The sequence below is a fragment of the Rousettus aegyptiacus genome, unplaced genomic scaffold, assembly GCF_014176215.1.
Source record: "Rousettus aegyptiacus isolate mRouAeg1 unplaced genomic scaffold, mRouAeg1.p scaffold_m13_p_3, whole genome shotgun sequence".
NCBI lineage: Eukaryota > Metazoa > Chordata > Mammalia > Chiroptera > Pteropodidae > Rousettus > Rousettus aegyptiacus.
In genome coordinates this window covers 173,082,983-173,096,852 of record NW_023416306.1, presented here as the reverse complement: position 1 = coordinate 173,096,852, position 13,870 = coordinate 173,082,983, and the positions used below count along the sequence as shown (strand labels likewise).

The following is a 13,870-nucleotide window of genomic DNA, read 5'->3' as shown; positions in this document are numbered from 1 at the left end:
AGCGTGCCATGCCCTGACTCGCGTGTGTTGTGCCCCAGCTGTACCCTCGGATCAAACCCCGGCAGCGGACGCTCGCCTGAGCCCCGCCGCGGAGCGCTGCGCGGGCCCTGCGCTTCCTCCCGGAGCGACGGGTGCCGAGGTGCCGCCCTCAGCAGACGGCGTCCACCGCGAGGCCTGCGGCTCCTGGGTGAGGCCCTCTCCCCGCTTTCGCCTCCGAGAAGACTGAATCTTGCCAGTTACTGTAAATCCAAATAAACGCCCGGCTTCCTAAACGACCACCCGTGCCGCCAGTGGAGACGGACACTTACCCACTTGGTCCCAAGGCTGCGCTCGTTCCCGTGTCACCCTCCCCCACACGGCAGTGGAAGCTGCTGCGCTGTGCTCCCCATAGAGCCCGCCCCACACTGGACGTCACGAACCCACCACCCTCCGCCCCTCGGCACACGGCTGCTTCCCTTTCGTTACCAAAGGAACCTGTAGGGACATGCCTGTCCGCTGGCGGTCCTGAGGCGGGGGCTCCACTTCCTGTTCTCGGTGCTGGGCTGGGCTTCCGTGCCCCAGGCACAGGGTCCTTGAGACCAGGTGACCCCCGGGCGGGAGCCTCAGCCCTGGCCCCTCTGCTCACAACTGCTGCCTTCTCTGCAGCCTCTCGCTGCCCAGGTGTGGTTCCCGTCCCCTCACAGCATGGACACTGCTGAGTGTGGGGACTGGGGGGGCAGTCGCTGTGGGCCGGCAGGGCGGGGCCAGCCACCATGTGCTCACCTTTGCCCCCCACTTCCAGCAAGTGAGGCCCCTCGCTGACGTTCACTTGTATGGACAGGCTTTTCTATACCAAAAGTATTTTTTGATGAGACCATTCGAAACTCCCAGAATGATGTTGGAAATGTTTTTTCTCTCATTAAAATCCAGGCCCTTCGGCTTTATTTTCCATGTACGAGTCTGGTGTACAGTTTGTGTACAAACGTGTAAAGACCCTTGCTGTGGCTGGCCGCCTTCAGGCGCATTGTACACAGTGGTGATGAAAACGAATGCCTGGCGCAGCTGCCAGGCGCGGCCACTGTGTCCCCGCTGCTGCCGTGTAAATGTGCAAAATAAACCACTGTCTGTCACTGCGGCTGCGTGTGGTGTGTTCTGGAGGCAGCACGGGCCGCGGCGGGAGAGCCCGCGGGGAGGGACACGGTGAGGCGAGCCCCGATCCGCACTTTCAAAATAGGTTTTAATCAAGCTTTATACACAAATTGTTGTACCATTGTCTTAGTAAGTGAAAAGTACAAAAAGAAGCTGGCTCCTCCTGTGAAGTGTCAGAGGTTTGTTCGCAGACCCTGCCCCACGCCGTGGCGCACGACAGCCCAGGGCCGGGGCCACGCGGCTCCGGCCTGAGCACCCATGGCCCAGGCCATCCCTGTGGAAGGACCAAGGAAACCAGCATCGAGGGGCAGAACCTTCCGGTAAACCTGGCACTCATAAAAATGTAAGATAACACCAAAAATAGATCAGCAGTAGTGTAGCTCAGTCTTTCCTACCCCAGGTAAGTGTCAAAAGAAAATACAGATTCCAAAGCAGGAAGCTACTTAGAGAGTTAATAAATGGTGTAAATATTGCACTAGGTAAGCGACATGTCTGTTTCTCCCAATACTTGTACTTCCCAGCACATGGGCCTGGGCGCCTGTGCGGGTGCAGAGCAGGCTCCGCTGTTCCAGCCGACGGGCCAGCCCGTGTGCACTCACTGGTCCCGAGACTCGTAGAGGAGCTTGGCAGCCTGCAAGGTGACCGGAAATACAGAAATGCATTGGTCCTGCCCTGGTAGGGGCTGGTCGGGGCGGGCCCAGCTCCCCCGCTCCCACCGTACCTTATGCATGGCTGCCAGCCATGCTGCCGACTGCCTCCTGCTGGCATTTGCATCCTCCCAGGCTGTCAGCTTCAGCCGGGTCATCCCCTCCGCCCCTGGTGCTGCGTACTGCAGGGACATGCCTGTGGCCCGTGCGTTGCTTCCTGGAGGGAGACCAGGTAAGAAGGCTCAGAGGGGACCCCAAGCTCCCAAAACGCCATCGGCCCCGATGTCGTGGTGGCCAGGGTGCCTCCCAAGCCCTGTGCTGGTCTCGGAGGCAGCTCGGGCAGGGGCCTGTGCTCAGGAGGCACCCAGTGACTTGGGCCCCTCAGGCCTTCTGTTGGACGAGCCCCAAGTTCACAGGACAGGAAAGGGACCATGCCACTGGGACAAACATCGCACTGCGCCACTGAGAGCCAAGGGAAGTGCCAGCAGTCAGGAAGCCAGAGAAGCCAGCTCTGCCCAGCCCGTCACACCTGTCTGCACCAGGGCAGGGCCAGGCGGTCACAGCCACCCCACCGAGAACCAGGATCAAGGCTGAGGGGACTGAACATGCAAGCGAGGCCTCACACCAGAGAAGTGCCACCACCCTGGTCGCCAACTCCGGGGGGCCGGCCTGATTGATGCCGCCGACTTTGGGGCAGGACCGGCTCCATGGATGATTTGGTTCCAATGCCAGCTCTGAGCACCAGGCACTCATGGACAGTGGCTCCGCACAGTCACGCTGCAGTCAGGGAAGTCCCATGGAGACCAAGCCCCACACAGCGAACTGCACCTGTAACGTCTTCCTTTGTGACCGAGGGCCCGACTCCCATAGGCCAGCAGGGTGAGGACGCGCCCTGGCGGGGAGAGGCCTGCCGACCTCGAGGGCAAGCACGCTGTAAAGAGCTGTCCCCCAGGGCCCAGCAGCCTCCGAAACTGTCGCGAGCCACACTCCGGCCCTGCCTGTCGCCTGGCTCGTCCTGCTGGGCCCTGCCCCACCGCCTGCTCCTGGGAGCAGGTCCACTGGCACGCAGCCGTGGGCATCGTCCCTGCCTCCTCCAGCTGCTTTCGTCCTTTGCAGCAGCCTGTGTGGCCCGCAGAGCTGAACACAGTGACTGCCTGGAGGGCAGGCCCCCCGGGACTGTTCCCATGCCCCGACCCCCAGGACAGCACTGCTGGGGAGTTAAAGGTTCTGGAAAACCTGGTGGAGCAGGCCTCACTGGACTCCCAAAACCTCCACGAGAGGGTGTGCGGCGCCAGGAGCCCCAGGGGCCTGTCCAAGAGAAAGACCGGAGGCTTCCGTAGGCTGGCTGGGGCCGCGACCCCTGCCCTGGCTTCAAGCCACCCAGGGTGACCCCTAGCTTCCCCAGATCCTGCCCTTTGCACCAGGGCACCTTTACCACCTGCCGCAGGCAACCAGCTTGGTGCCACCAAGGGGGACAGAGGTGGGGAAACTCCGGCTTGGCCCTCGCCTCATCATGCAGAGGATCAGACACACGCGGGGAGTCGGAGAGGCCCAGGGTGCCACACAGGCTCCCGCACGAGTGCAGTAAGCCCAGCTGAGAAGGGCTGCTGCCCCCGCTCGGCCTGGTCAGAGCCAGCGGGCAGCCCCGAGAAGCTGAGGTGCGGGGCAACGCTCCTCCGCGGGGCGCAGAAACTAAGCAAATTAAATGTTTCTCTTGCTGGGGAGTTTTCATTTATGCCTTCGATGCCCAAGTCATGGACCCAACCCCCTCTTTCGCGTGGACCAAAAGAAGCCAGTGTGTGTCTCACAGAAGCCCCTGGCGCAGGTCCCCCCAGACAGGCAGGGTCGGCACGGCATGCGGAGAGAGCCAGGGGCACGGCTGACCTTCGGAGGCGGGCTGGCTCCCCAGGAGGCTGGTGTAAGTGTGAATGTCTTTGTCCAGACAGGAGGGCAGGCAGGCAGGAGAGAAGACCAGTCAAGAGCGAGCAGAGGACAGCAGGACGGTTCAGTCCCACGGGTTTCTGGCACCCCACACGGCATGGGCCGTGCACCCCCTTCTGCAGGGGGGTGGCCACCGCGGGGGTTTAGAGGACAGATCCAGACCGCATGAAGGAGCTGCATCTCCGGAGGCCTGACGAGCAGGGAGGGCCCAACGAGCCACATCCTGGCCCCTTCTGGGACACCAGGCGGTGCCAGCTGCACGCGGAGCTTTCCCCTGGGGGGCGGCCAGCAGCGACCGGATGCTGCGTGGGGGCATGTGCGGGACCCGTCCTTCATCACTGTACACGCTAAGCCCCCACCAACCCGGCGGGTTCCCGGAGCCACTTAGTAAACAGCAGCCCCCAGCACAGGACACGCAGACATCTTGGAGACCCTGCCAACAAGGCGAATCCCCATCCTCAATGCCACCGTGTCACCCAGATGTCACTGAGGCTGGCGCCAGGCCGCCTGGGGGTGGTGGGCAGGTGGGGCTTACCTCCAGGCGGGAAGCCTTCCGTGAGAAGCTGCACGGTCGCGATGTGTGAGATTTCGATCTCGTGGCGGCTGTCCCCATCCAGGAGCAAGTACCTGTCAGACGGAGTCCACACGTCACCCGCGGGCTCGAGGGGACTCAGCTGCCGCGCCACGCAGTGCCCTGCCACTCACCTCTGGTTGCTGGAAAGACGGCAGACCATGGCTTCCGAGCTCTCTGAGTTCCCAAAAGTCACAAGGAAGGTGGCTCCTGAGGGCGTGAAGCCAAGCGTGAGAACACAGCCAGCTCCTCGCACACCTCGCCCCTCCCCGGGCAGACACGGAGGGACGCGTGTGGGGGAGTCCACCGCTGTGGCACAAAGGCTGCAGTGGCCTCCGGGATCAAGAGGAACGCACGCAAAAGGCACCGCTTAGGGGGTGCTGCTCGTCCCGAAAGCCCAGGCGCAGGGGGCTCCACCCGGAGGCCTGGGGCGGACACGCCGGCCCTGCGAGGCGGCTGCCGGGCCGGAGCCGGAGAGGAGGCGCGGTGCCCGCGTCCCGCAGGGGGGGACTGAGGGGTAGGAGGGCCAGTGGCCCAAGGCCCAAGGACCCAGGGCCCTGTGCAGGACTGCGGAATTGGTGGCCGGAGCAGGGACCACGGAGAGCTGCTCCTGGGTCGCCCACAGCCCCCCCGGCCAGCTGGAAGCTTCCGCCGGCTGCTGGCCCATGCCCGGTGGACTGGTCACAGCACCATGGAAGCACCACGCTCCACCCCTCCACCCAGCCCAGGGTGCCCCCATCACTGGGCAGCCCCCCAACTGGCCCCGAGCCCAGCAAAGTCAGGCCAACACTGCAGGTGACATTCCGTCCCTGGAGAGGACAGCTAGGCTACAGCTGCTTCTCTAGGGACCCGGGAGAATGGGCCGAGGCGCGACCTCACGTGAAAGTGGCCACAGCTCTTCCGGCCGCCGCCCGAGGGCCCGCGAGACCCCGCAGCCCCAGGCAGGATGCGGGGCCGCTCACCGTTCAGGAGCACCTTGAGCTGCTTGTCGTAGAACTCGGCCTCCCTGTGGGACACCAGGGCGCACTGGGCGCACTGCCGCACGGGGTCCACGAAGCACATGCGCCGCAGCGGCACCTTCTGGCGGCAGCACTTGTCGCAGAAGCACTTCCCGCACCGGCGGCAGTGGTGCTGGGGACGGCAGGGGCCGCGTGGGCGAGGGCCAGGGCCAGGGCCAGGGCCAGGGCCACGCACCGCCTGGCGCGGCCCCGCCGGCAGCCATCACTGGGGCAGGAGTGCCGTGCGGGCCCGGGCCCGGCAGGTGCCGTCACAGCCTTGTGCCCCCTCGGCCCAGACGCCCAGCCCTGTGCCTCGCGCGAGCCAAGCTCATGATGAGGGCGGGACACCCCCCAGGGTCCCACGGGCGTGCGGGCTGACCCAGTCCAAGTCCCCGTCTCCCGGTGCTCCTGGGCAGGCAGCCCCTGGGGACAGACTAGGCGGCTGGCCACCCCTCCAGGGAGCCGGCCCTCTAGGGAGGGCGTCCAGGACATCTGTCTGGGCCCCTCTCGCCTTGTGGCCTCAGCTTACCTTTCTGGTGAGAAAGTCGAATTTGGCGTCACACTGCATACAGCGTGGGCACTGGGAGAGAAAGTGACAAACATCAGAACCCGGCCACCTCCGGCGGGGTGGCCGAGGCCGGCTGGCGCATTGGAACCGCCTCCCCTCCGCGGATCGGCTCCCACGCGGTCCTGGGCGCAGGCCGGGCGACAGTGGGTGCCCGGCGGCCAGGTCCTGCCAGGGTGGGGAGTGGGCGGGGGATTGCGCCCCCATCACCATGCTCAGGTCACTTTAGGAACTCCCTGGTCCCGCGCTTGGAGCCAAGGGTCGCGGCCATGAGTGACGGTGGCATTGCACAGCGGGAGCGGACGCAGATCGTCTGCCCGTGACCGGGGCTGTGACAAGTCACAGCCGGGGAAGCCGTGCGTCTGTCCCGGTGGGTCACACGCTCTCAGCGTGGCCGGGGGGGCGGGGGCACGTGAAAGCGGCCGCAGAGGGCCGGCTGCTGGGGTGCGGCGCTGCCGGGAACCCTGTACCCACCGAGCCTGGGAGCGCGGACGCACGCGGGCGGCCCAAAGGCGGGCAGCAGCCCTGCTCCAGGCACCAAGGGTCAGCTACCTGAAGTGGCCACATTACGCCAGACCGACCACCAAGGAGCCCGGGCCTCTGACTGCACGCGACAGCCAGCACACTTCTGCCAGCCCAAATGCAGCGGCAGCTGACGCTGTGACAATGACGCGTCCTGCTCGGCCAGGCAAGGTCAAGGGGTTGACCCCCAGGGTCAGCACTGTGGGTCTGCCAGCGGCCCTGGCCAACGGGCCTGTCCCTGTGTCCTTCCCAGCACGCGGGGCAGGAACTAGGCCTTGCTCCACGCCGTCCTGCGGGCCCAGCCTCCTCGGTCTGTGTGCGGGCAAGGGAACACCCTGCGGGACTCCACGTCCACTCCCAGGGCCCACACGCCCGGCCCAAACCAGTCCACTGGTGCCAGGACCAGGCAGATGCTCCTGGAAGGAGGCGGGGAGCCACAGTGTGTCCTTGACCACGGAAGGACAGGCGTCCAGGCTGGGCCTTCTCAGACATCAGCCTGCAGTGGGAGGGGCCTGCGCACAGGGCCACCCACTCCTGTGACCTCAGATACCCACCAGCCACGGAATGCAGTGGGGACAGCTCCCCGAGGCTCTTCCACAGCCCCGATGCTGCTCCACGTCCTGACAGGCAGCACTGACAAAGGCTGTCGTCTCACAGTCACTCTAAGGCTCACATGTCTGGACAAGTTCAAACACCAATTTCTAAATGTAAGACCACATCCGGAATTTAAAACTTGCTCCTTTAAAAGTAAGGATGATCCAGAAGTTTTTTATTCCTCTAAATAACTAATGAAGTTATTCAGAAAATTGACAGACTTTTAAACAGGTAATTTTCTGTTGATCATGGAAGAGCAAAGAAAAATTTTAAATTAGCAGATAAATTTCACATGAAAAAAGAATAAATGAAATAAGAGTCTAGAAAAACAATTAAAAGATCAATGAAACCAAGAGTTGGTTATTTGAAAGAAATAAAATTGATAAACGTTGAACCAGACTCATCAAGGAAAAAGAGAGGACTCAAATAAAATCAGAAGTGAGAAGTGACAATGGACTCCACAGAAGTACAAATGATTATTAGAAAACACTACACGCAGTTACATGCCAACAAATTGGATAATCTGGAAGAGACGGATACATTCCTCGAAACATACACTCTCCGAAGACTGAGTCAAGAAGAAACAAAATCTGAACCGACTGATCACCAGCAAAATCGAATTGATCATCAAAAATCTTCCAACAAACCAGGGTCCTGGACCACATGGCTTCACAGGTAAATGTTGCCAAATACTCAAAGAATTAACACCTCTTCTTCTCAAACTATTCCAAAAAACTTAAGAGGAGGAGGGAAAGCTCCCTGACTTACATAACAAAGCCACCATTACCCTGATCCCCAAACCAGGCCTGAATAGACACTTTTCCAAAGAGGAAAAGCAGATAGGCAGCAGAGATATTAAAAGATGCTCAAGGTCACTAATCCCCAGAGGAATGCACATTAAAACCACAATATCACCTCACACCTGTCAGAATGGCTGGGGAGGATGAGGAGAAAAGGGAGCCCTCGGGCCCTGTTGGTGGGACTACAAATCGGTGCAGCCACTGTGGAAAACAGTCTGGCGGTTCCTCAGAAAAGTAAAAATATAACTACCTTTTGACCCAGCAATTGCACCTCCAGGTATTTATGCAAAGAAAAGCAAAACACTAATTCGTAAAGATTTATGCTCCCCCGTGTTCACTGCAGAGCTATTTACAGCAGTCAGACACGGAAGTGACCCGAGTGCCCATTGGCAGACAAACAGATAAAGACGACGTGGCACATACGTACGACGGACTCTTACTCAGCCATAAAAAGTGAAACCTCACCATTTGCAATGACATGGACGGACCTAGAGGGTATTATGGTAAGCGACATAAATCAGAGAAAGACAAACACCATAGGATTTCACTTACACGTGGAATCTAAGGAATAAAATAAACGAACAAACGTAAACAGACTCAGAGAACTGATGGCTGCCTGACGGGGGATGTTGGGGGGCCGGGTGAGAAGGGGGAAGGGGTGAGGAAGTACAGGGGTACGAAGAGCAGCACGGGGAATGTAATAACCGCGTGTGATCGGGGGGAGGGGGTGTCTCCATGGGTTACGTACGCGTCTAACCACTGTGCCGCCACCTGAAACGAAACACGCGGGGAGAGCAATGGGTGAAGGTCTGAGGGTAACATGCCGGGACCCCCCGGGCCCCTCAGCTCTGGGGCCCTGGGCAGTGCCATCCGGAGACCAGGCGCACCCTGCCTCAACACCATACGCAGCAAAAGGTGCCTGAGACGCCAGCCTCTCACTGTCACCACCAGGGCGGGCCAGGCTGACAGTCACACAGGTACAGTCACCAGGGGGGACCGAGACCTGCAGGACTGACCCGCCAAGGCGTTGAGGGCCTCAGCGGTACCCAGGTGGGGGTGCAGGTGGAGCCACACGCCCTGCCGCCAGGCCCCAGCCGGGCAGGGGGCCCACGGCGGCCTCTGGGGCCTCATTCCTGGGGACGTGGTGTCAACGGGAGCCTGGGCCTGTGTTCACCGCTCACCTCGCCAAGTTTGCTGGGTGAGGGCGGGAGGGAAGAAGGCTCCCAGGGTCCCTAAGGGCCACGGGCTGCTCCACCTCACAGCACGCTCCCCTGAGTGCCCCTGTGAGCCGGCCGGGACCCCTGCAGACTTGGGGAGCTGGGAGGAGGCCCAGGCTGGTCCAGTAGCTGGAGCGACCCACAGGACAAGGGAACTGGGAGGGGCCACGGCCGGGCGGGCAGAAGGGCCCCAGGGTGACACCCTGGTCCGCTCCTCTGCCGAGGAGGTGATGGGAGGCCTGAGGTCTTCACCACCTCGCCACCCTCAAATGTCCCCAGGGCAACTCTTCAGAATGAGCCACTGTCCCCAAGGAACAGCAGACAGCATCTCCCTCTCAGGTAAAACAGTCCGAAAACACAGTTTGCAGGGTTTAAAGGAATGTTAAAAAGAAGCTACCATTAAAAAAAATAAAATAAAATAAAAAGCAGCTTTAGAACATGAGACTACTGTCCCTTTGAGGCTGGGGTGTGACCAAGGGCAGCCGTACCCTCCCACTTAACTGGCTGGCCCCAGGCTCTCGTACTAGACCACTCCTTAGGTTCCTCAAAAATATATTATCAAACTAAAAATTTTAAATACATGTGTTGATGTATCTTTATTAAAAAAGGACTCTTTTTAAAGAGTGAAAGTATAACTCCTACAAATATAAATGGACCTGGGTCAAAGAGGTAACTCGTGAGTTAGTGCGGGGTCACTGGGGGTAGGAAACCCAGCTCCCAGGGGATCCAGGGGTGGACACAGGGGCTTCGGGGAAGGGACGAGTTGGTCGCAGATGCCAGCCAGCTGCTCCCATGGTGAGGGGTGGGGGGGCCACTGCCCCTCACAGACAAGACGCGCCTGCCAACGTCGGTACCCTCCGTGTCACGGGCAACCGGCCAGGTCCGGGCCCTGCGGTCGGCTTCTCCTGACAGCCAGCGGCAGAGGGGCCACAGAGCCGCCCTCCTCGCCCTGGCCCCCGGCCCCTCATGCCTGCACTTGCCTGCGCTCCCAAACCCCTCAGACCCACACGACCTGGATAAGACTCAGGTGCCCGTTCGCCCGGGACAAGGCCCACACACACCCTAGGTTCTCCTTCTTCACCTCTGCCTTTGGTCGCTGACCTGTCCCCACCCATCAATCAATTAGAACAAGGCGCCCCCTAACCTGACTCACAGGCTTCTCTCCTCCAGGCCCCTCGGCTGTGACCTGGGGTGACGCATCCCCTGATCTGCTGTCAGGTCAGACCACCAGCACCCCACTTCCACTCATACCCCCACTTGCACCGCCACCTGCACCCGACATCGGGTGGTCACAGTGGTGTGCCCCACCTCCACGGACCCCGTGGAACGAAATCCCCCCGAGTCCGGTTTGCTTTGGCTCTCCCCAGCTCTGGTCCGAAAGAGTTTCTGGTGTCGCAGTGACAGGACCACGCTGTCACCACCAGTCACACCCGGTGTGGAGAATGGGGAGATAAGGGGTGGGGTGCGAAGCTGCCCGGGTTTCAAGGATAAAAACAGCACCCTGGCTGCCTGTGACTAAGCCCTTAGGGCACATGCCCAGATGGCCCGCCCCAAGCCCACTTTGATGGCATCTCTCAAGCCCCTTGAGATCATTCCAGGCTCCCTTCCTGCCCGCCTCTCCGCCCCACGAACCCCTGGGGCCAGAGACCACATAACCCTCTGGGTTCACACCGAGAGGCGATCCTCAGTCTTTTCTGGGCCAGGAGCCCCTCTGAGAAGCGGAGCGCTACAGATGTGCACACACCCCCAAATTTTTCAACACTTGAAGGGGCATCGCCTTGGGCCCAGCCTAGTAACCTGGCACAGGGGTCAGACACATCCCACGTATTCGCGGCCTCACGGACGTGGACTGGGTGGTCAGGCTCACGGGGGAACGTGTACAGATGACAATGACCAATCGGCACAGCCAAGAAGCGCGGGGAGGATGGGCAGAAAAGCTGAGGACGACATGTCACCCCGCCGCCACTCCCCCACCCTTCCAAACCATCACAAAGAAGCCCGTTTCTCACACCTGGGTCTCCCCATGCTCGAGTCACCCCTGCACACAATGACGCGGGGCCCCAGAAACACTGAACGGGCAGGGCGCAGCCAAGCGCGTCGGGCTGGGCGCCCCAAGCGCCAGGCGCCAGCGCAGCACGCGCGCCCCTCGCCCGCCCGCCGCGCCCCCTCCCCCGGCAGGGGGCGCAGCCGAGGCGGGGCTCGTCCCGCCGCCCGCACCGCCGCCTCTTCCCGCGACTCTCCGGTTATTCTGGGCTCTAGGGCCCGACTCAGTGAATTTAAAAACATTTCCTCACACTCAGGGAAGTCCGCCCGCCCTTGGAGGTCCCCTCCCCTCCTCCAGGCTCGCTCGGCTTCCAGGGCCTTCCTTGGCGACTCAGGTCACGGTTAAGCACAGTTCCGACAAAACGCGGGCGGGGCGGTTCCGGAGGGGCGCCCGCCCCCCTTCCAGCCCAGGAATGCAACTTCTGAGGGAGGCGGCGTCGCCACCCGGGAATTGCGCAAGAGCTCGCGTGACACCGCGGCGGGCTCCAGACGCGCCTCCCCGCGGGAGGCCGCGACGCCAGCAGGGGCGACGTGCGCAGGGCTCCCCGGAAAGCCCGCGGGCGCGGGGCGGGCTGTCGGGGCGCAGCTGAGAAGCCGTCCGCCCCGCGCCGCGCCCAACCGCGGGCAAACGCGCTGCCCCGGCGAGCGAGGCCGCCTAGAGCGCGCGCCGCGGTGAACGTTTGCGGGGCGCGGGGTGCAACTGGAGAAAAAATGTCTGAAGAGGCTTTTCGCGGGGCAATAGCGGAAAAACGCTGTGACACACTGGCCTGGCCTCTGGAGCACCTCCCCCCACCCACAGCTGGATCACCTGGAGACACCTACGGACCGGCAGCCTGCACCCCGCCGAGGTCGTGGGGCCCCTCCCCCATGATGACAGAGGCCGTTCCGCGGCCTTCTTGCCCTCACTGTGCTCCTCCGGCTTCTCCTTGACCCGTGATATCATCTGCGCGGCTCACTGCCACAGCTAACTGAACTCTGTGACCCGTGTTCATTCGTGAGAACAAGTCACGACAGTGCCTTTTTCTCCTTTAATGGCCTTTTGACAGCGCGAACCAGGGAGGCGGTGAAAGGTACATTCTGTGAGCGCAAAGAGGCCAAGGGCAGAAACGCAGAAAACAGCGCACAGGGCGACAAGAACCCGAAGGGAGGCAGTGGCCCGGCCCCGCTCAGTGACCGCCCACTCCCCAAAGTCTCCCTAGTGGCCCGGGCGGCCCCCACCGTCGCTGTGCGCTGGCCCCTCTCAACTCCGCGACTGCCATCTACCGCCAGACGCCCGGGGACAGCAACAAACAGAAGGGAGCAAAGGGCAGCGGCGCGCGGGCACGTGTCGTCCCGGCTGCCCTGCCCCCACCGGGCGAGGCGCGTCCCCGCCCACGGCCTTAAACACACCTGATTTTACTGTCTGCTGAACACCTGTGCCTGTAACAGAAATTCTCAGGGGACAGGAGCAGTTTGTCCTAGTGCCAGAGGGAGCTGTAATTTAAAGGTGCTTTAAAAAAAGAAAAAAAAAACACACAGCACTTTGATGGCTTCACTCATGTGTGGGATACAAAACAAGGAGCGAACGAACTCACCTACAAACGGGACGGTGGTTAGCAGAGGAAAGGGGGGGACGAAGGGGGTCAAGGGGTCAAATGCATGGTGAAAGAAAGAGCCTGGACTTCCGGCGGCGAGCACACACACTTCGGACTCCGCAGCTGCACACCTGAAACTTGTGGTACTAACCAGTGTGACCCGATACATTTAATTTCAAAAAGGCACACGCGCTGACGTCTTTCGGACATCACCGATTTGCAGGGACGCGACAAGTTCCGCCTGGCTTCGCGTCGCTGGAACCACCGGCGGATGGGATGGAGTCCAGACCCCACGGGGCAGCGACGGGCCTCCCACCCCCCACCTCCCGCGGCCTCGGCGGCTCCCGCCGCTCTGAGCAGGTGCGGCGCCCGGAGCAGGGCGCGCTCCCCGCTCTCCGCCCGGAGACTCCGACTCCGTGCAAACGTCACCGGCCACCGCAGTCCACACCCGGGGGCCCTCCGCAGAGAAGGCTGTTCTATAAATAAATACGGGGTTCCGCACCCCCTGGTCAGGGCGCTGCAACTGGGTCTCAGCGGTCCCACCACAGCAACTCAACCGGTTGATGTCGTGGAATGCAGATGACCTCCAGGTGGGCAGAGGCCGTAAACGCCAGCGAGGCCCGTGCGAGGGGCACAGAAACTTAGACGGGGGAGAGATGGGGGACACCTGGCGCCCCGAGCGAGGGAACCACGCAGAAGGCAGAGTGCCCAAGGTCCCGGCAAGAGTGGAGAGCGGGAGGCAGGAGACCCGGAGCTCCCCAGGGGCGCGGAGCAGGGGTGTCCGAGGGCGGCCGGGAGGGGCCCCAGGAGGGCAGCGGAGGAGGCCAGCGGGGAGCAGAGGCTGCTCCGGCTGAGGAGGGGCGTCGGGGAGACGGGGCGTGCCGGGCGCGCGGACAGGGTCCAGGGCCGCGGGCTGGGGGTCCCAGGCGTCTGCGGGTGGCGTGGGTCCCGAGGCGCGGACGCGAGGAGCTGGGCGCGGACAGGGGGCGCGGACGCGGGACTGAGGGGGGGACCGCAACCTACCTCCTTGTCGGGTACCCACTGCGGCTCCTCCAGGCCAAACGGGCTGCCGAAGGCGCGGTGCTCGGGCACCATGCGCAGGCCGCTGGGGGAGCGCACCAGCTTCTTGGCGTCGCGGCGCGCGGCCACCTCGGAGGACATGACGCCGCCTCAGCGCTCGCCCGCCGCCCTCACACGGACCCTCGCCCCGCCAAAAGCCCCGCCCCGCCAAAAGCCCCGCCTCACCCGTGAAGCTGACAGCGCCCGCGCC

At 62.3% G+C, this 13,870-nt stretch overlaps 2 protein-coding genes across 7 annotated transcripts in view; one reads left to right on the top strand and one right to left on the bottom strand.

The window, feature by feature from the left end:
- PPP1R13B (protein phosphatase 1 regulatory subunit 13B) overlaps positions 1–1,109 on the top strand; it is a 70,169-nt gene extending 69,060 nt beyond the window's left edge. For all 3 annotated transcript variants that reach the window (XM_016121403.2, XM_036239186.1, XM_016121402.2), the window contains one exon: positions 39–1,109. In XM_016121403.2, the coding sequence (XP_015976889.1) occupies positions 39–80 (42 nt within the window). In that variant the 3' untranslated portion in view covers positions 81–1,109. The remainder of the gene's footprint in view (positions 1–38) is intronic.
- Positions 1,110–1,197: 88 nt separating this feature from the next.
- Positions 1,198–13,814, bottom strand: ZFYVE21 (zinc finger FYVE-type containing 21). Of its 4 annotated transcripts, none has more exons than XM_016121415.2 (8): positions 13,624–13,814; positions 5,815–5,865; positions 5,250–5,418; positions 4,422–4,497; positions 4,252–4,343; positions 3,584–3,707; positions 1,850–1,992; positions 1,198–1,759 (listed from the first exon to the last, which is right to left on the bottom strand). In XM_016121415.2, the coding sequence occupies exons 1-7, from the start codon at positions 13,759–13,761 to the stop codon at positions 1,851–1,853; spliced, it is 792 nt and encodes a 263-aa protein (XP_015976901.1). In that variant the 5' UTR covers positions 13,762–13,814; the 3' UTR covers positions 1,198–1,759; position 1,850. The 4 variants fall into 4 exon arrangements, with proteins under 4 accessions (XP_015976901.1, XP_015976902.1, XP_036095089.1 ...); XM_016121416.2 differs by having other exon boundaries at positions 3,660–3,707; XM_036239196.1 differs by lacking the exon at positions 13,624–13,814 and adding an exon at positions 6,927–7,238.
- Positions 13,815–13,870: the final 56 nt, after the last annotated feature.

Excerpts from the sequence above, each read along its gene's own strand:
- ZFYVE21 (XM_016121415.2), bottom strand. The coding sequence starts at position 13,761 with ATGTCCTCCGAGGTGGCCGCGCGCCGCGACGCCAAGAAGCTGGTGCGC. Across the intron at positions 4,498-5,249 it reads GCTCAAGGTGCTCCTGAACG|GAGCCACCTTCCTTGTGACT; the intron begins GTGAGCGGCCCC and ends TCACGCCCTCAG. Across the intron at positions 1,993-3,583 it reads GACCTGCGCCAGGGGCTTCT|GAAGCAACGCACGGGCCACA; the intron begins GTGAGACACACA and ends GTCTCCCTCCAG.